The sequence below is a fragment of the Gadus morhua genome, chromosome 19 (genome assembly GCF_902167405.1).
Source record: "Gadus morhua chromosome 19, gadMor3.0, whole genome shotgun sequence".
NCBI lineage: Eukaryota > Metazoa > Chordata > Actinopteri > Gadiformes > Gadidae > Gadus > Gadus morhua.
This window is the reverse complement of record NC_044066.1, coordinates 20,419,082-20,445,306: the sequence shown is the minus strand read 5'-3', so window position 1 is coordinate 20,445,306 and position 26,225 is coordinate 20,419,082. Positions and strand designations below refer to the sequence as shown.

Sequence of the window (26,225 nt, the reverse complement as noted above, 5' to 3'; positions counted from 1 at the left end):
TGCACACACACACACACACACATGTACACACAGGCAATGCACACATACATGGACACAAAGGCAAAGACGCATGCGCATGCACACACACACACACACACATGCAAACAGACACGCTCAATCACACAGACACACACACATGCAGACACATGCAGACATACACACACAAACACACGCACACACATACAAAACATACACAAGCGCACGTACAAACACACACACGCACACATGCAAACACACGCACGAGCACACGCACACACATTCACACACACAAAGAGACAAACACAAAGATAGACATACACGCACACACACACACATATGACGAGACACTCACACATATACGCAGACACACACACACACATACCCACACGCACACAGCCAAAGGTTATACAATTAATCACTTAGCATTGGGTCCTAAAATGATATAAACGTCATGTCATGTGATGTCATCTTATTTTATTCGATTCAATCAAGCGTTATTGAGCCACAGTCGCCCTGGTGTGACGAATCACCTCTTTTACAAGAGAGACCTCGAATATGTCAGAAAATAAATCAAGCATGCAGCCATTAATAACGGTGACTTTCATAGACTGTGATGCCTGTAAAGGCTTTAACGGGCCCATGATGGTTGCTCTGATAAGTTACAAGGGGATTTTGGTTGGAAAGATTTTGTCTCAAAAAAGGTTTTGCATGATTTAAAACTACAAAATGGCCCTGGTAACGCAACTTCCCCGTCGATGGTCAACGACAGTTTCAAAGTCGAGTAAAATAATATCGCTAGCCTCATAGCATCATTGTCATACTTTTGCCAAATTGTGCTATCTAACCTAACTCCAATCTCTCTCTCGCTATATCCTTAGCCAATTAGAGTGCTTTTTACATTCAATCATCACTATATGCCTCAGACATCAATTTGACATCAATTTGATGATTTAGGCAATTATGCTATGAGGCAAACGATATGTAATCTAATATAATCTAATTTAATATAATCTGATGGTATCAAATTTAATCGAATCCAAACCCAAATCAAATTCTAATCCAACATTAACCAATCAAACTTCAACCAATCCGAATCTAGATCAAACCCAACCTAACCCAACGTAACCCAACCCGAGCGGATCCTGATCCGGTGTGAAGGGGCGTGACCCGGTGTGACCTACAGGGTCTTGCGTCTGTGCGTGGCGGCGTGGTAGCTCCTGGTCAGGGCCAGCAGCTCCTGCTCCCGCTCGTCCCCGGCCTGCTTCAGCGCGTGGGCCGTTGCCGCTCGCTCCTCGCTGCGTTCCTCCGCCTCCCGCAGCCGCCGGTCCACCTGGGGGGGGGGGGGGCACGGCGGCCTCGCTTTAGCCCGCGCTGCTCATTGGTCCGTGTGTGGATCAGGGTATTCATTCAGTGGATGAACTGTCGGAACTCACCTGTTCAGAGTTCACCTAGACTCTGCATAGCCAGCCCGTCCTACCTACTGTATGTTGTACGTCCTGGCGCTTAATGTACGCACTTATCGTGTGTTGAATTTACTTATAGTACTTAGTTGTGGAGCATCTTATCCTAGCTCTCATCGTTGTATACGGGCAATGGGTTAACCTAGCGATTGCTAGGGCTTTGCACTTGATTCTATGAACATCGTTTCTGTATCGGAAGCGATTTATTGTTTCACTTTCTTATGGCAAATGTACAATATTCTAAGTCGCTTTGGATAAAAGTGTCTGCTACATGCCCTAAATGTAAATGTAAATGTTAGCCTCGTAGCATAATTGCCTAAGTCATATTTTGGGCAAATTGTTATATCTATTCTAACTCTAATCACCTGACGCTGCTGATTCACTGCGCCTCATTGGCTATGTCCTAAGCCAATCAGAGTGCTTTTTACATTACATGACCCATATCTACCTGAGTCGTCTATTTGACTTAGACATGTTTTGACACAAAATACAAGATGAACCTAAGAATATGAATCAGGCATTTATGCTATGAGGCTAATGCTGATGTCTTGCAGGGGAATTGTACATGCTGTGTCCCATGTGTGCTGCGGGAACTGGATTGGTTCGCCCTTCGCCCCGTTTGTTGATGCTTCCTTGGAAGCTTATCTATGGTGATGTCACCGTCCAAACCTAACAATGACGCTTTCAGTTAGGGTCATTTCGGTATCTCTAATCAAGACGCCTGTTTTGATGTGGTCGCACTTCACGACTCACATCCTAATCTGAGATGTACCACCACACCCTCACCCTGCACACAGCGAGTTTATCCGATCATAATCAGATCATGCAGGGGATTAGTGTTCCTCCAATTAAAACAAGCAGTTGATTAGTGTTCCTCAAATCAAATCTCTCCAAGCAGTCGATTAGTGTCCCTCCAATAAAATTTCTCAAATCAGATCGAGCAGTTGATTAGTGCTCCTCCAATCAAATGCTTGTGGTTCTCCCTCGCTCTGGGCAATGATTGGTTCAAGAGCAGGTAGCTTGGAATTGATCAATCGCTAATGCTTTCATAAAATGCTGACCAAGTGTCGGTACTCAATACTTTATTCCCAGTTTTGTTCACTACAGTTATTTAATTTTTCTAAACTTCCCTTACCAAGGCATCTCATCACCGTTACAGAGTGCGACGTGCGGGTGTGGCGGGAGTACTTGAATGACGCCAATGCACTCATACATGCAGAACGTACACATCGTACGTTACACCCATGGACGTCTGTTGTCGTTACCTCAAAGACATCCTGTTGTATACCAAACGATTCGGTCTGATAAGTAAAACAACAACTGGACGTCATGGAACTGGCTCTGTGTCAACCCCACCCCCCCCCCCCCTCGCCCAGACACACACACTTTGCGAAGACCGCAAAAGCACAAGCCCGCAGGCTGATTGGTTGACAGCTCTGGGCATGGCCCCGGGAAATGTGTGTAACGCCACGTTAACCACTAACTGAAAACGACATACAGCCAAGGTCACGCGCTGTGTGTGTGTGTGTGTGTGTGTGTGTGTGTGTGTGTGTGTGTGTGTGTGTGTGTGTGTGTGTGTGTGTGTGTGTGTGTGTGTGTGTGTGTGTGTGTGTGTGTGTGTGTGTGTGTGTGTGTGTGTGTGTGGTTTGCATTCCGTATACGTACTTTGGAGATGTCTTTGGAGAGACTTTCCTGCTGTGCGCGGCCGTGGGAATGTTTCTTCCGGGCCTCGACCATTGTCCTGGTAGTCGGACACACCCGAGACACACAGCCATGCACACACACACGCACAGTCACACACACACACGCACACACACACACACACAACCGATGTTTCGGTTTACATAAAGGGCATTTAGGAGCCGCTTTTATCCAAAGCGCCTTACAATAAGTACATTTGTCAGAAGAAAGAGAAACAAAAACATATTTGCCGGTACAGCCAGGATAATCATAGATAAAAGTTCCTAGCACTTGGGTTAACCCATTCCCCGTAGACAACAAAGGTAGTTCGGATAAGACGCTACACGGTACCAAGTACCATTTTCAAATGATATGATGCCAAACACCGGAAACCAGGGCTTAAACTGGCTGCTGCAAACTGTGGTATCACAGACCTGCTCTCACAAAGCCTCCCTCACAAACGACAAGCCGAGTCGGCGAGCGCGTCTCGCTGATGTCTCTCGGAAACGACCCGCGAGTGGGAGGAAGGGAACGATGGATTATAGTTATTATATCTGTCGCCGCGCGGCACTCTCTCCCGGACCCGGCCTGTCAGCACTGATCTCAGGCGCCCGGGAGCCATCAAGGCGTCCCTCAGAAGATAAGACCCCGCCGCGTGACACGGCGAGAGAGAACAAAGGAACGTGACGCCAGACTTCGATCGGGAAACACAACCCTGTCGGTGGAACGTATAGCGTCCACGAACTCCCCTTAGCCCTGAGGTGCGCGGGCTTGAAGGTGCAATCCTCCCGATCAGGGCCAAAGCCAGGGTTTGGAACATAGTGAGGCCTTGGGGACGGTTCTGTTCCGAGCTTTCTGTTTTATACAGGGAATCCGCTAACCTAGCCATTGTGCTTGTGCTTGGCACTTGCTTCTATGAACATCCTTACAGTGCCGACAGCGATGCATGGTTGTTTCTCTTTCTGCTGACAAATGTACGCATTGTAAGTCGTTTCGGATAAAAGCGTCTGCTAAATGCCCTCAATGTAATTGTAAATGTGATTTGTTTGGGGTGGGGGGTGGGCGGTCTAAACTGAATTAAGCATGCACTCATCTCGGAGAAGTTACCATCAGCAGATGTTTTTATACAGTTGTATTTAGTTTCCAATTCCATTTCCTTTTATTTTTAGCACGAAGATAATGCCAGAGATCCGTACCTCGACGGCACTACAATGCATCCTCATGAAGCTCCCAGTGTAATCACCAACGGCCCCACGTAGTGTGCCGTTTGTCCTGCTGGTTTAGCGATGTATCCAAGTCGATCGTTAATATAACATCGACGATCTAACTACTATACACAACTTCAATTGTAAAATGTGTTAATGTATGGTCCACTCTGGCACATATCATTATACATATATATATATCATTATCTTTATCATTGCCCGGATTCGGGGAGTATATACTCACGCTACTGATAGACGAGAACAGGAGTGGGCAGAGGTTGCTCCCCCTAAATGTAGCAGTGCTATTCAATATTATTCCTATTTAGTCCTAAAGCTGAGGCTTTTGTCCAAAGGGACTTTCACCAAGCCCCCTGCCTCCTTGCATTTCCCCGCCATTGAGCAGTGTCGCATTTCCCGCCCCTGTGATTGACGGGCCCGACGGACACTCCCAACCAATCGAGGAAGAGCTCAGAGCCCCGATTGGTCAGAAAATGAGCCGGGAGGGTCTGAATCCTGCGTGGCCTCATACAGAGGCAGGCGCCTGGAAGCAGATGTCCTGACAGCACGTGGCGCTCACTAATGGCGGACAGATGGCCGGGGTCGTTCCTAACGCACGACGCTCAAACACATCTGAAAGGTGACTTATTATACCATCAGGTGTGAGTGTGATCAGCCGTTACGAGCCGTTTTGAAAATCTGCCTCTTCTGTACATCACAAGTGGGCGTGTCCACCTAGATGTACGACGGACAGATCAGTCTACCAGCCTACCCTGTGGACTGTAGCAACCGTTGCTCATCTATCCGTCATACATCTAGGTGGACACGCCCTCTTGTGATGTCACAAGAGGCTTGTAATGGCTTGTAACCTCGGGGATCGAACCCGGTACCTTTGGGGGCGGGGCTACGCACCTGTCCTTCTTGACGGCGGCGGTGTTCAGGATCTCCACCTCCTTGTCCAGCGCCTGGCCCTTCTCCACCAGCTCCTCCACCTCCCTGAGGGCCAGGTCCCGCTGGGCCATGGCCCGCTGGGTCTCCGCCTGCAGCAGGTTGTAGGCCTCCGCCCGCTCAGACAGCCTGCGTAGGTGAGCGCACGCACAGGACACACACGCGGACACACACGTACACACACACGGACAAACGCACACACACACACGCGTACACACACACACACACACACGCGGACAAACGCGCGCGTACATTCACACACAGACGCACACACACACATACATGGACAAACATACAAACACACACACAACTTACACACACAAACACACATAAACACACACACACAAACGTGCACACACACACACACACACACACACACAGACACGCACGGACAAAGGCACACAAACACACACACAGACAAAGGCGCACACATACAAACGTATACACACACACACACACACAGACAAACACGCACACACAGACACAGCCAAACGCGCACACACACAGAAACAATCATACAAAGACGCATACACACGCACGCATACACACACATAAAGAAACACACACCCACACAAAAACACAAATGCAAACACAAACACACACACACACACACACATCCACACACATTTATAAATGTATATGTGACATGCATGGAATACAGAGTTTCCTTTTTCATTTTCTTATGCCAACAAAGCAAATGAAATTGAGTTGAGAGAGTGTGTGAAGGAGGGAGAGAGAGGGGGAGGGAGAGGGGGGGCGGGGGAGGGAGAGGCGGACCGAGGTAGAGGGATAGAGGTGGGAGGGAAAAAAGAAGAGAGACAGGAGAGAGATGGTCGATAAAGAAGGGGGGAGAGAGGAAGCGAGCGATAGAAAGGGGCGGATGTGGAACCGAATCGGTAAACAGACGATTCTATTAATCCGACTCGGCTCCGGCCTGATAGAAACGGTGCAGACAAAAAAAACAACAACGAGGGCAGGCCGGCCATGACGAAAAGGAAACAACATGGTTGACGAAAGAGAAAGGGAAAGATAACAGAGGTAGAACTAGTGCCGTGAAAGCACAGCAGAGTACAGATACACCATCGACGTGAGAAACAGACGATAAAGGAAAAACACGGGGATCAGAGAAACGAACGACGACGGCACCGGGGAAACGTTTTCTCGTGAAAAGCGCCTTCCTGCGGCGATGCTGACGCCGCCGTTGACGGGCCCGGGTCGCCACGGTTACCGCGCACCTGTGCTGCAGGGCGCTCTGCAGCTTGTGAAGGTCCATGATGACCAGGTCCTTCTCCCGGCGCTCCTGTTCCACAAGCGTCCTGGCTTGCTGACCACGCATCCGCACACAGGGAAAGCTATTACCGTGCGTGGCTGGGACTGTCTTTGGTCGACCGCTAACAGGCCGCCGTGTGGTTGATGAAAGAGCACGTTTTTGGTGTCAGCATAAAAGCTGTGTTTGTGTCTGTGTTTGTGTCTGTGGATGTGGACGGCAGAAGATTGGTACAGCAATCATTTAGATGCATCTCTGATTGTACTGTGTCTGTGTTTGTACTGTGTGTGTGTTTGTGGGTGTGTGTGTGTGTGTGTGTGCGCGTGTGTGTGTGTGTGTGTTAGTATTGGCACCACAGTGGTACTTTGGTACACTGTAGTATATCGTATCAGTGTGTGAAAGCATGTGTGCTTGTTGTGTGTGTATGTGTTTGTATATACGTGTGTCTCTACATGCGCGCGTGTGTGTGTGTGTGTGTGTGTGTGTGTGTGTGTGTGTGTGTGTGTGTGTGTGTGTGTGTGTGTGTGTGTGTGTGTGTGTGTGTGTGTGTGTGTGTGTGTGTGTGTGTGTGTGTGTGTGTGTGCGTGTGTGTGGAGACGCACCTCGGCCTTGCGTAGCTGCCGGTGTTTCTGGTCCCTCTCGTCGGCCTTGATGTGCGTGAGGCGGCCCAGGCTGTGGAGGTCCGAGCGCAGATCGCCCGACTCCCGGAGCAGAGCCTGGACCCGGGAGCCCTGCTGCTCCAGCTGGCCCTCGTCCTGGAACAGGTCCAGCTGAGGGGGAGAGGGGGAGACCCCATACAGAGAGAGAGGGGGGGAGAGAGACCCCCATACAGAGAGAGAGAGAGACCCCGATACAGAGAGAGAGGGGGAGAGAGACCCCCATACAGAGAGAGAGAGAGAGAGAGACCCCCATACAGAGAGAGAGGGGGAGAGAGACCCCCAACAGAGAGAGAGAGACCCAAACCGAGAGAAAGAGAGACCCCCATACAGAGAGAGAGAGAGAGAGAGAGACCCCCATACAGAGAGAGAGAGGGGGAGAGAGAGACCCCCATAGAGAGAGAGAGAGAGAGAGAGAGAGAGAGATATGATACAGGGAGATACGCATGCACAAAACTTTTGGCAGTGTGTGCGCGCACACACACACACACACGTGCGCGCACACACAGACACACACACACACACACGCACACACACAAACCTGGTGTTTGAGGTTGGCTTTGAGAGCGTCCACGTCCCTCTGTAGCTCCGCCTTCCTCTGGGCGACGCCCCCTACGCCGTCGCCTTTGAGCCAGGCGTCTCTCTGCCAAACCAAGGGTGAATAATTCAACCGCTCTCCTGACCTGAGGCTCCAGCGAAGGCTTCCCCGGCAGCGGGCATCAGGCAGAAGGCAGCAGGCCGGGGGCGGGGAGGCTAAATGGACCGCCCCATGCCTGCTGTCCTGCTGGCCCTCCACAGACCACTTCCACAGGTCGTAGAATCAACACAGGTGTGGCTCATAACACTAACGAGGGGCGAGCTCCTTTGACGTCGGCCGGGGCGCGGGGAAGGAGCCCCGAACGAGTGAGATAGGTCGACTGGGACATTAGGGCGGCAGAGTCGTTACAGGGTTTAACGAGTGACACCTGTGTGTGTGTCCTACCGTGACACCTCCGGGAGGCGGGTCTTTCACCGCGGGGGGTCGGGAGTGAAGAACTTGACCCGATGTTAATGTTCAACGTTACTTTTCCTCCTTCGAATGTCGGGCTACACCACAGACAATGTGTTCAAAAGGCAAGCTGTGAAATGAATATTCATCGCGAGGATTAAACAAACGAAGCGCATGGGACGGGATGATGGGTAGTTAGCTTCCCCCAGGCTTTATATCAACACTAATTATGTTTAAAAATATCACTGTTTTAAAAGTTGCCAGTGTGGCAAATTGTAAAGCGTGGAGGCAGGGCAGTCATCTTTAAACATTTACAACGTGGTCGTTACAAAATATTAATAAAAAATTGAAATAACCCGATAAGGGTATCTAGTTAAAACGATTCATCTCACATTCACAGAGCTCTAGGGCTGCATGGTTTTATTGTAGAATTGTTATCTTATATCTTTGTAGGGTTTTTCGTATTTATTCTCTTAATCTTTTGCACATTTCCTTCATTGTTCATCTTCATTTTTAATGATGTATGTACGGCTCTGGAGTCACGTCCCTCTTTCGTACGTAAGAACATCCATGGCCGACCATTTCAGAAGTGCTTCAGTTGGAGTTGGGGAACAGATCTTTTATCCATGCTCTCTCTCTCTCTCTCTCTCTCTCTCTCTCCCTCTCCCTCTCCCTCTCCCTCTCCCTCTCCCTCTCTCTCTCTATGCTAATAATAATTAGTCCTTCTGCAGTGAGTGGCTTCTTACAAGGCAGTGAGACAGTGTTGTTTTGATATTAAACCCATCCATCGCTTGCGATGCTGTAAACATGGGTAATGACCGCGTTTCCGTAGCGGAAGGTCATTAGAGCAGTCGCTTAATCGATTGCTTCTTCAGTTTCGTTTTTCTATTTTTGCTCCAAAAACCTGAATGTTGCGTACTTTTGTTCTTCCGGTAAAAACGATAAAAGAAAAAACGTCCCTGGGTGGCATGTGAGCGGTTCTTGTCACTTTATTAGTGAGAATGAAATTGTTGTGTTCTCGGAATTCTAGCAGTAAGAGGGCTGGGGTTGGGGGTATGTCCTTAGTTGTGTTATTTCGGAAAGATGTGAACTCCCCCAATGTGCCATTTCCTCTCGTATGATCCGAGATTCGTTACATGTGCTGACACGTTTCCCATCTCTCTCCCCGACTGTGCACTGACCTTTGACGTACTCCATCGCAAAAGGATGAGAGTGCCATTAAAAATGCAGCACAGGAATAAATGACTTCTGCCCGGCTCGGGAATTGCACGCTGTGGAATCGCATGCAGTATCTTCAGTTACCAGCAGCGCAATGTTAGCCGTAATTAACTCTCATTGCATCATTAATTTGAAAGAGAATCTGAGAAATAAATGTCTTTGATTGGTCCGACTTGCTTTATACGTGCAAGGAATGCGATTTTTTTTCCAGGGACACTCCAGGGAATTTTTTTCTGAAGATACATCCCAGCCCCTGTATTCATCACTCGGAATAAAACATTAATTGCGGCGGAGTCAACATGGCCGTTAAGAAACGTGAGTTTTTTCGTGTGTACATGCGTGACGGTACGCGGCGGTTGTACCTGAGCCTTGGTCTTGTTGTGCAGACTCTGGGTTTGGAGCAGCTGATCCGTGGCCTGCTGTAGCAGGAGCTCCATCTGCTTGGATGCTCTTATCTGCCTGGGGAGCAGCGCAGAACCAAGCGTCCATACTGGTGCTACAGATGGCTGCCGTGCACTTTGTATTATACTTTGTGATAAATATATGTGGCATAGATGGAGTGAATGGGACGTTCGTTTTAGCGTGCCATTATAGATAAAAGTAATTGATTCCATATTTGTGTCGGTATAAAACTAGCTGCTAATTATACAGTACTAACCTTCTGCCTTTGCAATTCACCAGTTTGCAATGCAATTATATTTATCACAGGTATAATGAATGCAAGGGCACAAGTCCACTTTTACATCTTTCAACGATACATGGAATTCATTCATTATTACCTGCTATAATGGTAAGGACAGCATTGTAAGGTCCTTTGATATGGGTGCGCAGAAAGTGTGAGTGTACGTGTGTGTGTGAGTGCGTACGTGCGTGTGTGTTTGCATATGTGCGTCCGTGCGTGCGTGCGTGCGTGTGTGTGTGTGTGATACCTGTCTCTCTCCCTCAGTTGGATGTACTGGCTCTCGTTGAGCAGCCTGCTGTCAGTCACCAAGTCAATCACCTTCATCCCCTGAATGTCTCTGGTGAGAGCACGCACACACACACACGCACATGTGCACACACGCACACACACACACACACACACACACACACACACACACACACACACACACACACACACACACACACACACACACACACACACACGCATACACACACTTGGTCCCTGTGTTGTCAGAAATCGTGCAAATGCTCAGTTTCGGAAAATTATGTGTTTAACGAAACACATATGAGACGGTACTATCTTACGTTCAAAATAACAGACTGTGGGCTGTGTGTGCATGACGGATGGTTTAAGCGGCCTCTCCTAGCCCGGGTCAGACTGATTGGACTCTGAGGCTTGGTGAGGCTGCACACCTGTTGCGCATTGAGTAATCACTGCGCACAGGTTCAACCAGCCATCACCACAGGGGAGATCTCCTGCGTGGCAACCCGGGGCCACCAGGTCACGTTACCTCGTTGAACACCGTCAACAATAAACCGGGTTCCCAACACCACCGACCTGCGTCCTTGCCTGAAGGAGCCCCGTTAAAAGCCACCTAGCTGGCATGCAGCAGGTACATTGTTTCCCGAAGCACAACCGTTTCGCCGGTAGCCGTATTAATAGAACAGTACAAAAACATACATATACACTGTACACCACCCTGATGCGACTCATCTCCTCCCCTGGCTCCTTACCTCTCTCCCAGCAGGTAGAGCTCCTTCTCCTTGGTTCTGGCCCTCTCCTTCAGCCCCTCCCTGTGGGCCTGGGCGGCCGCCTCCAACCTCGACCCCAGCTCCATCCGCTCCAGAACCAGCTCGCTCTTCTCCTTCTCCAGCTGGCTGTGCCTCCGCTCGGTCTCCGTCAGATGCTCCGTCAGCGCGCCGACCTCCGCCTCCAGGGACGCCACCTTACGCCCCGCGTCTCTGGTGGAGGAGGAGGAGGAAGAGGAGGAGGAGGAGAGAGGTGGAGGAGGGTGGTGGAGGATGAAGGAGGTGGAGGAGGAGGAGGAGGAGGAGGAGGAGGAGGGAGGTGGAGGAGGGTGGTGGAGGAGGAGGAGGAGGAGGTGGAGGAGGGTGGTGGAGGATGGAGGAGGAGGATGAAGGAGGAGGAGGAGGAGGAGGAGGAGGAGGGTGGAGGAGGAGGAGGAGGAGGGTGGTGGAGGAGGAGGAGGAGGAGGTGGGGGAGGATGGAGGAGGAGGATGAAGGAGGTGGAGGAGGAGGAGGAGGAGGAGGAGGGAGGTGGAGGAGGATGGAGGAGGAGGGGGAGGAGGAGGAGGAGGGGGAGGAGGGTGGTGGAGGGTGGTGGAGGAGGGTGGTGGAGGAGGAGGAGGAGGAGGAGCAGGGTGGTGGAGGATGGAGGAGGATGGAGGAGGAGGGTGGTGGAGGATGGAGGAGGAGGGGGAGGAGGAGGAGGGGGAGGAGGAGGAGGAGGAGGGTGGTGGAGGAGGAGGAGGAGGAGGAGGGTGGAGGAGGAGGAGGAGGAGGAGGAGGAGGAGGAGGAGGAGGAGGAGGAGGAGGAGGAGGAGGAGGAGGATGGAGGAGGATGAAGGAGGAGGAGGAGGAGGGGGAAAAAGACAATGAAATTAATTATTGGATGTTCTCTGTGTGTCGCTAGGGAGGGAGGGAGGGAGGGAGGGAAGGGGGGAGGGAAGGGTGGAGATTGAAGGACAGTAGGTGGTAAAAACAGGGGAGACGGAGGGGACATGGAGGAACGAATGAACAGACGAAACAAACCAAACAAGGTAGGGATGAGAAATGGAGCAAGAAACTGTAAAGTAACAAATGCCAAAGAAACTGAAAAGAAAGAAGAAAAGAAAGAAAACTGACAGGGTGAGCCACAGAAGGATAATCAATGTCTTTGAAATCCAATCCAAACACTGAGGGCTGCCAGTAGTATTTGTATCTGTGCACTCTGGTATGAGCTCAACCCATAAGTGTTACAACGTGTTGCACTGATGGACTTCATCTGCCCCAGGTAGAGGTGTGTGTGTGTGTGTGTGTGCGTGCGTGCGTGCGTGCGTGCGTGTGTGTGTTTTGGCCCCCCGACACACATACGACTGCAGCTGTAGTTCAGACCCCCCTGCAAGTCTTGACTCTCTCTCTCTCTCTCTCTCTCTCTCTCTCTGTCTCTCTCTCTCTCTCTCTGTTGCTCTGTCTCCATACTAAACAGGTGACTCTGCGCGTCTGTCTACATATTAAACAGGGTTAGGCAGAGTGAGGCAAGGATGAAGACACAACTAGAAACCAACGGAGGATCTAGGCGTCGAGGGCGACATTTTGTCACCCTCGACACTGTCAAACCACACCGCTGGAACGCGGATCGCAGACTGAAAACAAACCAGACAAACACAAACCAAGAAACACCCAAAACATGAAGTGCTGTTTGTGTGCTCTAAGCCGTTTGTTATCCTTTTTGGTGAACACGCTTTTCTCGGCAAAAACAATGCGCTTTATAACGTTTTTTATTTACTCGTAAAATTGACTTGCAGAATGTACACACTGCATGCATCTTCTTCTCTGACGCAAGCGTTGAAATCTTGAATAGAAGGGGACATTTTGTGTTCCTTCTTTCACCGTGCAAATAAACAAACACATCCGAAAACACGGCCCTTCATCGTAGTTGTGAAATTGTAGGGGAACATTGTGGGCTTCTGATGCAGAGATAATGCTAATGCTAACCTCCATTTCCAGAAAGCCATTTCCCTGGCTCCGCCAGGAACGCAGTTTGTGTCAATTCGTTTGGAATTGTTATGTTCAGACGTTCGGTGAAGGTGTGAGGGGGAAGGAACTTACGCCTTTCTGTGCTGCACTCGGTCCATCTCCTTCAGGAGCTGGACAGGGGCCATTACTAGTTGAGCCATTTCAGCCTGGGGGAACACACACACGCACACAGACACACACACATACACACAAGCACACACACACATACATACACACAAATTCAGCCGATTGATCAAGACCGAATATGCTGCTACACAGAATATAAAAAATATGTATATTTAAGACTACATCAACCTTGACACACACACACATAGCCATGCCACAAAAGATGCACAAACCCATCAAACAAAACAACGCAAACACACGTAAACAAACACAACAACCTCATAATACCCACCCAACACAAACATCCACCCCAGCACACAAACACACACACACACACACACACACACACACACACACACACACACACACACACACACACACACACACACACACACACACACACACACACACACACACACACACACACCTGGGTCTTCTCCATCACTTCCTTCTTTTCCTCCAGTTCTTTCTGCTGCTGGAGCGTCTGACCCAGGACGGCCTGCATCTGATCGTTCAGATCCCTGCGACACACTCAGCGTGTGTGTGTGTGTGTGTTTGTGTGTGTGTGTGTGTGTGTGTTTGTGAGAGGGGAGGGGGGGGGGGGAAGGGGGTTGGAAGAGCAGAGCACCAAGGCATGGAAGAGCAGATCATCAGAGGGAGGTTGAGCGGGGAGGGGATACATCATAGTAGTGTCCTCGCATATAGATGATTAAATGGAAATGATTTGCTTTGGAAGCAATCCATATCGTTGTGTTAATGTGTGTGTGTGTGTGTGTGTGTGTGTGTGTGTGTGGGAGGGAGAGAGAGACAGACAGAGACAGAGACCCAAAGGAAAAAGAGAGAGAGAGAGAGAGAGAGAGAGAGAGAGAGAGAGAGAGAGAGAGAGAGAGAGAGAGAGAGAGAGAGAGAGAGAGAGAGAGAGAGAGAGAGAGAGAGAGAGAGAGAGAGAGAGAGAGAGAGAGAGAGAGAGAGAGAGAGAGAGAGAGAGAGCGCTAAGTAATTAGCAGTATATAGCAGCAATAGGATGTTAATGCCCGGGGCAACTCTCCACAGATATGGAGGCGCTGCTAAAAAATTCCAAGATAAATAATTCAAAGGAACATTTAAACAAACAGCCATTAACACAGTTCACCACTGATTCATTCTGATTCATGCCGCAGCAATGCAGTTCAACGGTGTAATGTTAAATAGATGGTACGGACGCTAAAGGCCAAGCCCGTCTGTGAATTATGAGCACCCCATTCATTAGGAACCTGACGGCCAGGTAATGAAAGGGGAAGTATCGTTTCAGCAGGAGAACGTCCGTCTACGAGTTGAAGAGAGAGCAACCTGTTCTAGCTTTTCGCTGTTGTATACAACAAGACTTTCCCCGGTTAAACAACTACATGCATTGTTTGTTACAAATGACAAAGAAATGTACGTGACCGTTTAAAAAATATTAATGCTTTGGAGGTTCAATTACCCTTTAAGAGTAGGCGTCTCCAATTAACAAAAGTTGGATAATAACTACTCCTACTACTACAAATACATCATAATCCTATGGCAGGGGTACTTAAACCTTTTCATGTCAGGAGCCAAAACACAATTTGTGCCTAATGGTGGAACCCCAACTGCAAAATGGATCATGATGCCGTTTGGGTTGGCTCGTCGTCGGACAACACAGAGAGCACTCCGAACACTCTGAGCAACCCAGAATTGGTGATCCTTTCGTTCATCGAAAGGATCACCAATTGGTGTTGTGCTCAGAGTGTTCAGGTCCCATTTCGGGTCCCTGTGGCCAGGCTCTGAGAAACGCTGCCTAGAGGAACCAAGGAGACCGTCCTGGTGGTTGATAAACATCCTGTGTAAACCAAGTACCTGACTTCTAGTCGCCTCTGAGCCACCTCCTTCGTAAGCTCCTCTCGTTTCTCCCTCAGGGCGTCCAAACTCTGAGGAATACATCATGGTCCTTTGATTACCTATAGCGGCCATTTTGGTTCCAGCTGGGTCCTCAATGGTTTAGTTAAGTTCCCTCACCCAGCTGGTGTTTGGAACCAAGATGGCCACTCTGTAAATAAGGCCTATTAACGTGCACATCCTCAACGTGCACTAATCATGTGTTGGTCGGTCTAGGTGGGTTATTAGTATATATATTTGAGTTTGAACATTTAAAGATGAATCATGTGTATGAGAAGGACGTCAGTATTGTTGTTAGTCACGTTGAACCATACTAAAGTATTTCTATAAGTTAAGTTAATGCCTTAACATGTATTTCATACAGGTCACTTTTTTGCAATAATGACACAAATAAAATATTTTATTTTTTAGAGGGGTTTTTGAGAACTTACTGAAAGCTTTTCAAAAGTGCTTTACGGGCATAAGGCTCACATCCAACTGCAATTCACAACACATAAATAACATTAATTGCCATAAAACCATAGGTTAGCGATCGCAATTATACCCTTATTTTCTTCCCAGTGAGTGGTCAAATTAATTCAACGGTTTTCCATCGAGATTAAATTATGCACCCCGCTATATACATACATCCACAAAACAATAGAACATCATTGATGCTGAAACAAAGTGTTTGGTGTGAGTGTGTCCCCGCATGACACTAATGAAGCTAAAAATGCTAAGTCGCGACCGGCGAAAGCCGCTGGAAGCTGTTATTGATTCTACGGCGCCTTGTTTGTAAGACAGTGGGAAGCGAGAATCGCAACACAATTAGTATTCGGGGTATGCTCTATCCGAGACACATTAGCAAACAAAGTCATTACGGAAAACCACGGCAGGAATCTTGTTTTTGTAAAGCAAGAACCACAAAACACCTACACCGCTACTGCTACGTCGCAACGCGACACGCTACGGCCAGACAGGTCATGCGGACGAGTGGGTGACCGCAACGCCACACATCATTAAAATATATTGTTTACTTATTCGAGTTTTCCAGTTTATATCTAATTTCGCTCCTGCTGTTCTTAAGCCAATTAGCAGACACTGTGTTGGCTTGTCAATAGCGCTCTAGAATAATGCGATAATGGATATGAAGGGTGGGGAAACTTGAATAAAAGTAGTTTGAATGCCGGAAGAGCTTACAGCAGGCTTGGACTTGTATTTCGCACACTCCTTCTCCCAACACAGCTTCTCTTCCAGGAGACTGAGGACAGAGAACATGAATACGATATAGCTATATACACATACATTTTCAACATCAAATAGACATGACAAGATTTTCTCTAGTTTTTTTGATGTTTCATTACTGAGCAGCTAGGGGTTAGGTTATCTTGTTTGCTGGGGACGTTTGGGGATCGAACGCCAGAACATTACAGCTGGGACTCAAACACTCTAACCGCTATCCAGCTTGCAAATAAACTTTACAAACATACATACACATACATGCATTATACTGACTGCACAACAATGCAACACACATACAGTCAATTATGAATATACACACATATTCATTCTCCACTTTTGGAAGAGCAATAAGCTAAGCATTGAAAAACAACGAACCAAGAGAGAAAATGTGTGGGCTCTTCTTGGTAGAGGAAGATCAGAGTCGATAAATGTCAATGTGCACGCGATGGCAACAAAAACGTAATACTCCTGTATTTTTAATTATACGAATGCTTGGGCCACTGAGTCCATTATAAATATTTGAAGGCGCTCTGCTGGGAAGAGATGGGTTAGAAACGTGAAGTATGCCCAATCTCTCTCTCACACACACACACACACGCACACACACACACACACACAGACACACACACACACACACACACACACACACACAGACACACACACACACACACACACACACACACACACACACACACACACACACACACACACACACACACACGCGCACACACACACACACACACACACACACACACGCGCACACACACACACACACACACACACACACACACACACACACACACACCAGCCTGTGGGACCAGAGAGCAGCGACAACACATCAAATATAGTGAACACGTTCAAATTTCTCTTTAATAAAAATCAATGTCTTGGTTGGTTGGCTTCAAGGGAACAAAAAAAAAAAAATCATATTATCGTCGTTTTCTTCCGATTTTATTTTTTGAAACTAGCTAGAGGATTATAACCACAGGTTATCCGGACGAAGCCACTGAAGGGAAAATTTAGGAAAAAGCGTATTTGTGAGTTTGTCACAAACTCTGTTTTCTACGTCTGCCACTGTGGCGGTCGACAGAGGATTTGCTGGTCTGTTGCCACGCTAACGCGGTAGACGATTTATGGCCCGAAACGTCGACGTGAAGGGTATAAACCCAAAGGCATGTGTTGATAACCAATGCCCGTACAGTAGGGGGGGGCAGGAGTCCAGTTGTTAGGGAGGTTATGGTGGTGGTGACTCCCCAGCAGAAGGTCATTGGGTTCAAACACTAATTTCTGCGGTGTAGCCTCTAGCGCTCCTTGATCAAGATACCCTTACCCCCTGCCTACACCTTAAAAAAGATACGATGTAAAATTCTGTATTCACCAACTGTATTCATTCACCATAAGGTGACTTGGATCCGCTCCGACGATTTAAACAATATAAAGGAGCAAATAGTTGAAAAACTGTGCCGGGGCTAAAATGTATTATTTATTTAAAAAACGTGTGTGAGGAGAAGCGTTGAATTCCTATCTGTTTGGCGCGAGATGAAGGCGCCAGCGGCACAACACACGTTTTCATAAGCAGTCTTTAAGGCATATTTGCATGGTGACCATCTGTCGGTCGTATGTTCACAGCACCGGCTCACTGGCCAGAGACGATAGAAGGAGAGAATAGAGGTGGAGAGAGAGAGAGAGGGAGAGAGAGAGGGAGATGGAGGGAGAGAAATGGGGCTGTAAAAACAGAGAGAGAGAGGGAGAGGGAGAGGGAGAAGCAAGGGAGAGGGAGATGGAGGGATATAGAAAGAGAGGGAGAGAGAGAGAGAGAGAGAGAGAAAAGGGGATGGAAAGAGAGAATAGAAGAAACAGAGAAGTAAGGCACAGAGATGAGGAGGCCCTTAGGGGGTGAAAGTGCGAGAGGAGAGAGGAATTGAACAAACGTAGACGGCGTGAATACAAACACAAAGAAGAAAGAAAACACGTCGAGAGAAACAGCAACACGAGAGGAAAGAGCCAACAAATAAGGCGAGGGGCGCATAATTAAGTGAAGATGCGGAACCAAGAATATACAAAATGGAGAACATGAAAAAAAGAAGAAGAGAGAAAAGGAAGCAGAGGTAATTAGGGGAACCGCCGAAACCAAAAAAGGACTGTCTGTCACCAACGGTAATTAAATAAAAACAGGAAAAAAGGAAAAAAGTAAGGAAAACAAAATAGGTGAAGGGAAAAGAGAAGGCAAAAAAAATGAATTTTAAGAACAGCAGAGATATAAAAAGGACTGTCACAAAGGTCAATTATAAAAATACAGGAAACAAGGTAGAAAAAAAATGGAGCGTAGAAAAATGTGAATAGAAGAGAGAACACGAAGTGACAGTCACAAACAATACGGCGCGCTGGCGGGCTGCGAGATACGGTCTGGCGACGGCGCTGTCGTCCCGGCCGTCCTCAGAGACGACAGCGCTGTTTTCATATTTAATATTTCAATTACTCAGAAAACCTGCAGCGTGTGCATGCGTGTGTGTGTGGATGTGTGTGTGTGTGTGTGTGTGTGTGTGTGTGTGTGTGTGTGTGTGTGTGTGTGTGTGTGTGTGTGTGTGTGTGTGTGTGTGTGTGTGTGTGTGTGTGTGTGTGTGTGTGTGCTCTGAACTAAAAAGAAACCCAAAATAAAATCAATGTCATCTGACAGATTCCACTGTTGATGCAATATGGCGCCGGGGTTGATTGTGGAGGTGAGTCGCTTCATCGCCCCCAACATCAAATGTGTTTCACTCGAGATAACGCCAAGAGTGGTGGCTCAGGAAGTCACCCGCAGTCACTCCCTTTTGTGTGTGTGTGTGTGTGTGTGTGTGTGTGTGTGTGTGTGTGTTTGTGTGTGTGTGTGTGTGTGTGTGTGTGTGTGTGTGTGTGTGTGTGTGTGTGTGTGTGTGTGTGTGTGTGAATGTGTGTGTGCATGTGTGTTTGTGTGTAAGGGGTTTGACTTCAAGGCAATACTTCTGGGTTTAACCCCCAATTACTGCAGTCTAAGCTTTGGGCATCCCTGAGCCAGATGCCCTTAGCCCCTTAAACCTGCTCCCTGGCAACCTACGCTAGCAGAGGCTTAAGATAAAAGGGTCTTGGAAATAGTGAATAGAAATAGAAATGGGGTACAAATGCAGAGTTGTTGCTGTGCGCTTTTGGTCATCCTCTGAGTTACTTTGTTTCTTCATCTCTCGTTGGCTGTATCGCCCTGTTATTGGCTGCCTGGGTGAGCGACTCCGACCAATAGAATGCGAGAGATTTGGGTGGTGGGTGGGCGTGAGGGAGGGGAGCTGGTGGGTGCGACGTTGGGGAGTAAACAAACCAACAGCCCACCATTTTTCATTCCTGCGTGATATCAGGTTGCACGGTTTCAATGACCTTCCTATGACCCTTGGAAAAATATGGTGTTGAGTGCGAGAGAGAGAGAGAGAGAGAGAGAGAGAGAGAGAGAGAGATCAAGATCGAGAGAGAGGGAGAGAGAGAGAGAGGGATAGAGAGAGAGAGCGTGAGAGCGCGATGGAAAGGATGAGTGTTTGGGATATGAAGAGCAGGGAGAGTGCGACGAAAGTGGGCTTTGTTATTTTTTCCCCATGTTTCTGTGTGCCTGTGTGTCTGACCACCCGTACAAAAGGACAAGAGTGTTATTGCGAGACAAGAGGAAACAGAGGGAACAGGAGAGACAGAGAGAGAGAGAGAGAGAGCGAGAGAGAGAGAGAGAGAGAGAGAGAGAGAGAGAGAGAGAGAGAGAGAGAGAGAGAGAGAGAGAGAGAGAGAGAGAGAGAGAGAAAAGGAAAAACATTGAGTCATTGACCAAAGACGATGAGAGAACGATGAGGCCAGGACACAGTGGAAGATAACAGAGTAAACACAACATACATCATGTATCTCTCTATCAAACCAGCAGCTCAATAAATACAACAAGAAAATCGAATAAAAAATAAAACCCAAGCATAGATAGACACCGGCGCCAGGGAGATTATGGGTTGTCTAACAGGAAAAGCTGTGCCCTTTTCACAAGAAACAGAGGGTGCCAATGAGTGTGTCGGTTCCCTTGGGAATGATTTATTACAACGTCCTCAGTGCTGGGGGAAACAGAGATCCAGAGGGCTGTTAATATGGCCGAGGTCGGGGGGGCACAGTGCTCCAGCCTTCTGCGTTGACTTTGCATAACTTTCCCCCGTCCCTTGCACCCACAATTGGTGGACCGGACCACGGCATTGGGAAGCACACACAAAAGGTACACACATATCGTACACAAACATACACACACGCCGTACACATATGCACTCACCACACACACTGTACACACACACACAGACACTGTACAGACACACACACACACACACACACACAAACACACACACACACACACACACACACACACACACACACACACACACACACACACACACACACACACACACACACACACACACACACACACACACACACACACTTACACACACACATACGGACACACACACACATACGGGCGTTTCTGGAAAGAGGCAAATTTATGTTTTGTATTATGGTTGTATTTCATTTTCTGGGTCGCACTACGAACACGAGGCAGAATGTGAGCTCAGTGTGCTTCGGGCTGTACTTGCACAAAGACTAAATGTGAAACCCGATATTTTCTGTAAGTTAATCATATATATTTTTAGAGTATTGTAGCCTGCCCACAGGTAGGCCACACACATCGGGAATCAAACCCAGAACCGTTAGACTGGGAGTGGAACACACAAACCACTAGAATATCTCCCTTTTTTTCGAACCAATGTATTTTTTCTGTTTGAATGAGTAGTATGCCCTTGTGTGAGAACGGATTTGCATCTGTTTAAGAACACGAACCGCATCCTGAACAGTTTTCAGAATGCTACTTCCAGGGTCGTAAAGAACCAAAGTCAGAATCCCGAAATCAAACGACGTGTCGGGTCCGATGTCCGGGTGACAACGTATAATTTGGGCCATTACACGGCCGTTTAACGATGCGACCAGAGCGAACATCAGACACCCGTGACGAATACAAGCAGTGGTACCCTCCCCACTTTATATTCCTGCCCCGTCTCGAGACAGCAATTTGAACGGACAGGAAAAGAGTCGATGCGTGTGCTTTAAATATTAAACGTATCCTGTTGTAAGAGAAGGAAAGAAACGGGGAAACTCTTGGAGTATTGCGTTTGGTTTTGTGACAGACTTGCGGTATACCAAACCAAGCGCACAGGGATTTGAACCTATGAACCCTCCGAACGCTACAAATGAGGTTACCTCCAATCCACTGGAAAGACTCAACATACTGTATGTTCCAGAGCTCTCGGCAATATCTCAATATTGTTGCCAATGCCTTTGATTGAATTTAGGTGATATATAGAATACATATGATATAAAGATATTGAGGTATCCCGACTCACACTTTTACATTTATTAAATACGCGCTTATAGAATGATATAAATATGAGGTTTACAAACCGAGGGGAAGGGAGGAGCTGCTCTGAGTTTGACCCTCAGTCAAAGCATTTCAAAGGCATTATGAATTCAAAAGCATATCGTGCAATAGAAAGTTTTCTTCCCATCTTGTCTGATCTTACCAAGTCTCGACTGGTCCCGTCCAAACGTTACAACGCGCCTCAGTCTCATCATCAAACAGACGGGCCTTCCCTCATTCCCTTTCATTGTAGAGCTAATTAAAGACATCGCAAAAATTTAGAGAAATTTGGTTATTTTTCAGAAGCAGTCGTCGCTTCCCGAGTTGGCAAATTCTGAGCGGGCCCGGGCGGTGCTTCCAATCAAACCGAAACCGGCTCACATCGCTTTGTTTGTCTGTCTCGCTTTGTGTCATGTGAGCACACCAGTCGAACACAACAGTGTTTGTTCTGCCTTGCCTGATATCAGTGGCTACTGGCAGCCATTGAAAGCGAGCCACAGAGGGTCCCATGCTGAGAAAAAGAGGCAGAGAGAAATGGCTGTTCTGCCTCCCTGGCTCCCTCCTAGCCCCTATCTCCCTAATGATGCTGTGCAGCTTCTTTGAGCAGATTATATCTGCGTTTCAGGTCGCGGTGGGACAGCAGGAATGGTGTGTGTGTGTGTGTGTGTGTGTGTGTGTGTGTGTGTGTGTGTGTGTGTGTGTGTGTGTGTATGTGTGTGTGTGTGTGTGTGTGTGTGTGTGTGTGTGTGTGTGTGTGTGTGTGTGTGTGTATGTGTGTGTGTGTGTGTGTGTGTGTGTGTGTGTGTGTGTGTGTGTGCAGGTGTACACTCAGAAAGAGCTTATTTCCAACTTATTTCCTGTTAAGTTGGGTTGTTTTTTCTTTATTCGGGGTAAAAAATTCCTCTTTGCGAGAGGTATTTAGTTGTATCTTCCTTTGTCATCAGTTTGCTCACGTTGTAGGTTTAGGTGTGTGCGCTTAAGGCCATGGGTCTATGTGTGTGGGTAAGTGTGTGTGTTTGTGTATGTGTGTCTGGGTGAAAATAGGTTATGGAAGGCAGACTGCGGCGCAAAGGAGAGATCCAGCTCATTTGGTGTTTCCACTGACAGTGTATGTGTGTGTGTGTGTGTGTGTGTGTGTGTGTGTGTGTGTGTGTGTGTGTGTGTGTGTGTGTGTGTGTGTGTGTGTGTGTGCGCATTTGTGTCCATCTCCCCAATACTCTCTCGACACTTGTCACAACATCCACGTCCCGAAATAAATCAAACCCACTTCTGAATAATCCCACAGAGAGTGTGTTTCAGACTGTGCTTGCATTTGCGTGTCTGAATATATAGTTGTGTGTAGAAGAAGGAGTGTGTATGAGTGTGTGTGTGTGTGTATCTGTATGTGTGGGTTTTAAGCGTTTGCGGTGTGTCTGTCTTTGTGTGTATGTGTATGTTCGTCTTTATGTGTGTGTGTCTTTATGGCTCTTATCTTCGTGTGTATGTGTATGTGAGTGTGTTCGTGCGTGTGTTATGAGTGTGCCTGTGTCTGTACACAAGTATGTGTGTGTGTGTCTTGACAAGTGTGCCTGTGTTTATAAGTGTGTGTGTGTGTGTTTGTCTGCCATATGCATTTGTTCGAGAGGAGTGTGTGAAGAGACAAAGGCAGGGATGAATACTCAAACATAAAGACGCACTCATAAAGACGCGCACTCTTAACAGACACTCTACACACAAACGCACACAACCATCACACACACACACACACACACACACACACACACACACACACACACACACACACACACACACACACACACACACACACACACACACAGAGAGACACACTCTCCGGCTCACCGCTGCAGGGTGTATCGGCGGGTGCAGTCCCGGTTCCGGGCCAGCTCCACGTCGTTGTGCGCCTGCAGGAGCTGCCGCCGCAGGCGGGTGGCCTCGGCGTCCGCGGGTGGCGAGGGGGCGACCTGCTCCTCCTCCGCCTCCTCCTCCTGGTCCCGCAGCTCCTTCAGCATGGCCCGGGACCCCTGGGCCTCCTGGAGGAGCAGATCCTCCGTCACCAGGGCCCTGGGGTGGAGGTGGAGGAGGAGGTGGAGGTGTCACAGAGTCGGACTGTCGGGCTATTTTTGGACTTTGTGGATGTGTTGACTCTTTTGGAGTTGAATCAACAGACAACGGTAACCTCCTCATCCATCATCCCTCTCTCTACCCTTACCCCCCGCCTTCACCTGTCCGTTCAGTGTCGTATAGTATCTGTTGAACTGTTTCAGTTGAATTAGGACGAACTCATTGAGGAATAAAGCACATTAGACAAAAAATAATGAATAAACATAAAGTCCCACACAATGTAGATACAAATGAACTACACCTTTGTACACCTGTTAATATTACAGCCATTACGTTTATCTTACAATATTTATAATGTTAATACATATCTATATATGCTAACACTGTTTTGGTACATTGAATTCTGAAAACAGTACACACGCTTCATTGCACTATTTTATGTACTATTCATTTCCACTGAGTGGTTCCTTATTGCTGCGGATTTACGATAGTCTAGCGCAGGGTTTACTTGTGTAACCCCCCACCCCGCCCACAGCCCCATCGGTATTTGTAAAGTACCTTTCCGTTACTCAAACCCCAGAATACGTAATCACCCCATCAGTGTTAAGCGTCATTATTAATAGTGTGGTGGCGTAGGCAGTAGGAATTTGAAGGCACTGCAGGGCTCTTCTGTTTCTGGTCTTAACTTTATCAGTAATAATCAACCATGTATAACAAAGATAAAACTAATCTAAACCACTACCCCTAGAACCTGCTCGGGTACGTGCTTCCATACTTGGGGTAAAATGGTTGGGGTTTGACTCCTAGCCCAATGGTTCTGGGTTTGTTACCCCGTGTCCCAATGGTTAACCTGCCCTCACCCTTGAGCAAGTTGGCCAAACCTATAATTTGCTATGGATCAAATATAAAATGCTGAAAATGACTCTCAGCACAGGGTTAGATAACCGGTTTGGTATCAGGCTTGACAAAGTTATTCGAGGCCAGAGGCTTTATTCTCCCAGGAGTATAACATACCTTCTCAAGGTGTCTCGTAGCAGCTGATAGCTGGCCTTCAGCTTGGCTACTTTCGTTGCACTGACTTGGCCTGAGGAGAACATCTGAAGGAGACACAGACACCCGTAGAGTTTGTTATGACCCATCTATATCATTACGATTCAGGAGCACACCAAAAGAATTACAAACACAACTTAAAAACATGATAGTTGAAAACGAAGTGCATCGACTATGTTGTCGAACAGAACCAACAAATAATCACCTAATAATCAACGTTAATTGATGTCGCCGATGCATAAAAGTATGCAGCAGCGATATCTCGAGGCAAAATCTCACAAATGGCATCTACCAACCCACTCTAAATATCTGGTTTCGCCGGACGTCTCTTCCTCTGTTCAAATCACCAGAGGGAGAACGCTATTGCCTTTCATCTCAGCAGGAAGCAAGACGAAAAGCAGGAGAAAATGGACAACAACAGGCTGAAGAGCAGCCCGCTGTCTCCCCTCAGATACCCTGGCCGGCTCTAATCAATCCAGGGTAAATTGGACCGGCTCCATGACGCGAATCCAACACACGACCGGTCGGAAGATGTGCTATTATCTTCTTTCGGGGCCAGCCAGGGGTAACTCTTGTTCTAGGGGAGGCCGCCGTTGACAATGGCTTTGTTCTCGGCCCGCTCTACAGCGCGCTGACCGCCGACGGGTCATCTCAGCCTCACAGCCGCTTCTACCCAATTAGAAGCAGTCGTGCGGCGGTAGTTAACGTTGAAGACAGCGGCGACAGAGGAATGGGAGAATTCATTATGCAGCCTCGTCGGCGCAACAAAAAGCTAATTACCGAGAAACTCCACACACTGCTGAAAATAGAGGCCGGCTCTGAAGAAAAGTAGGGAAGAAAAAACAAAAACAATTTAAAACTCAGATCTGTGTATGTGTGAAGACAAGAAGAAATTACGTTCTGTGTGTGTGTGTTTGTGTTTGTGTGTGTGACTGTGTGTGTGTGTGTGTGTGTGTGTGTGTGTGTGTGTGTGTGTGTGTGTGTGTGTGTCTGTGTGTGTGTGTGTGAGGTAATTGTAGAGAGAAAAGAGAGAGAGAGAGAGAGAGGGAGAGAGAGAGAGAGAGAGAGAGAGAGAGAGAGAGAGAGAGAGAGAGAGAGAGAGAGAGAGAGAGAGAGAGAGAGAGAGAGAGAGAGAGAGTGAGAGAGACGGAGAGGGAGAGGGAGAGGGAGAGGGAGAGGGAGAGGGAGAGGGAGAGGGAGAGAGAGAGAGAGAGAGAGGGGGAGAGAGAGAGAGAGAGAGGGGGAGAGAGAGAGAGAGAGAGAGAGTGCTGGTGATAATGGTGGACTCCCTCTTTTATCTCCAGGGCCAGGCTGGACTATCAGCAGTAGATGAGGGATAGCCCGCGTTGTATGAAAC

The 26,225-nt window shown here is 48.0% G+C and overlaps 1 protein-coding gene across 1 annotated transcript in view; it reads right to left on the bottom strand.

Moving 5' to 3' along the window:
• ccdc146 (coiled-coil domain containing 146) overlaps nucleotides 1-26,225 on the bottom strand; it is a 62,733-nt gene that overhangs the window by 17,759 nt on the left and 18,749 nt on the right. Inside the window, exons 3-17 of the mRNA XM_030341468.1 lie at nucleotides 24,833-24,915; nucleotides 23,597-23,818; nucleotides 16,282-16,342; nucleotides 15,064-15,134; nucleotides 13,634-13,727; nucleotides 13,174-13,247; nucleotides 11,076-11,303; nucleotides 10,328-10,417; nucleotides 9,761-9,857; nucleotides 7,734-7,835; nucleotides 7,139-7,306; nucleotides 6,505-6,593; nucleotides 5,234-5,398; nucleotides 3,105-3,180; nucleotides 1,161-1,309 (exon numbers count right to left, since the gene is read on the bottom strand). Of these exons, the coding sequence (XP_030197328.1) occupies nucleotides 1,161-1,309; nucleotides 3,105-3,180; nucleotides 5,234-5,398; nucleotides 6,505-6,593; nucleotides 7,139-7,306; nucleotides 7,734-7,835; nucleotides 9,761-9,857; nucleotides 10,328-10,417; nucleotides 11,076-11,303; nucleotides 13,174-13,247; nucleotides 13,634-13,727; nucleotides 15,064-15,134; nucleotides 16,282-16,342; nucleotides 23,597-23,818; nucleotides 24,833-24,915 (1,769 nt within the window). The remainder of the gene's footprint in view (nucleotides 1-1,160; nucleotides 1,310-3,104; nucleotides 3,181-5,233; nucleotides 5,399-6,504; nucleotides 6,594-7,138; nucleotides 7,307-7,733; nucleotides 7,836-9,760; nucleotides 9,858-10,327; nucleotides 10,418-11,075; nucleotides 11,304-13,173; nucleotides 13,248-13,633; nucleotides 13,728-15,063; nucleotides 15,135-16,281; nucleotides 16,343-23,596; nucleotides 23,819-24,832; nucleotides 24,916-26,225) is intronic.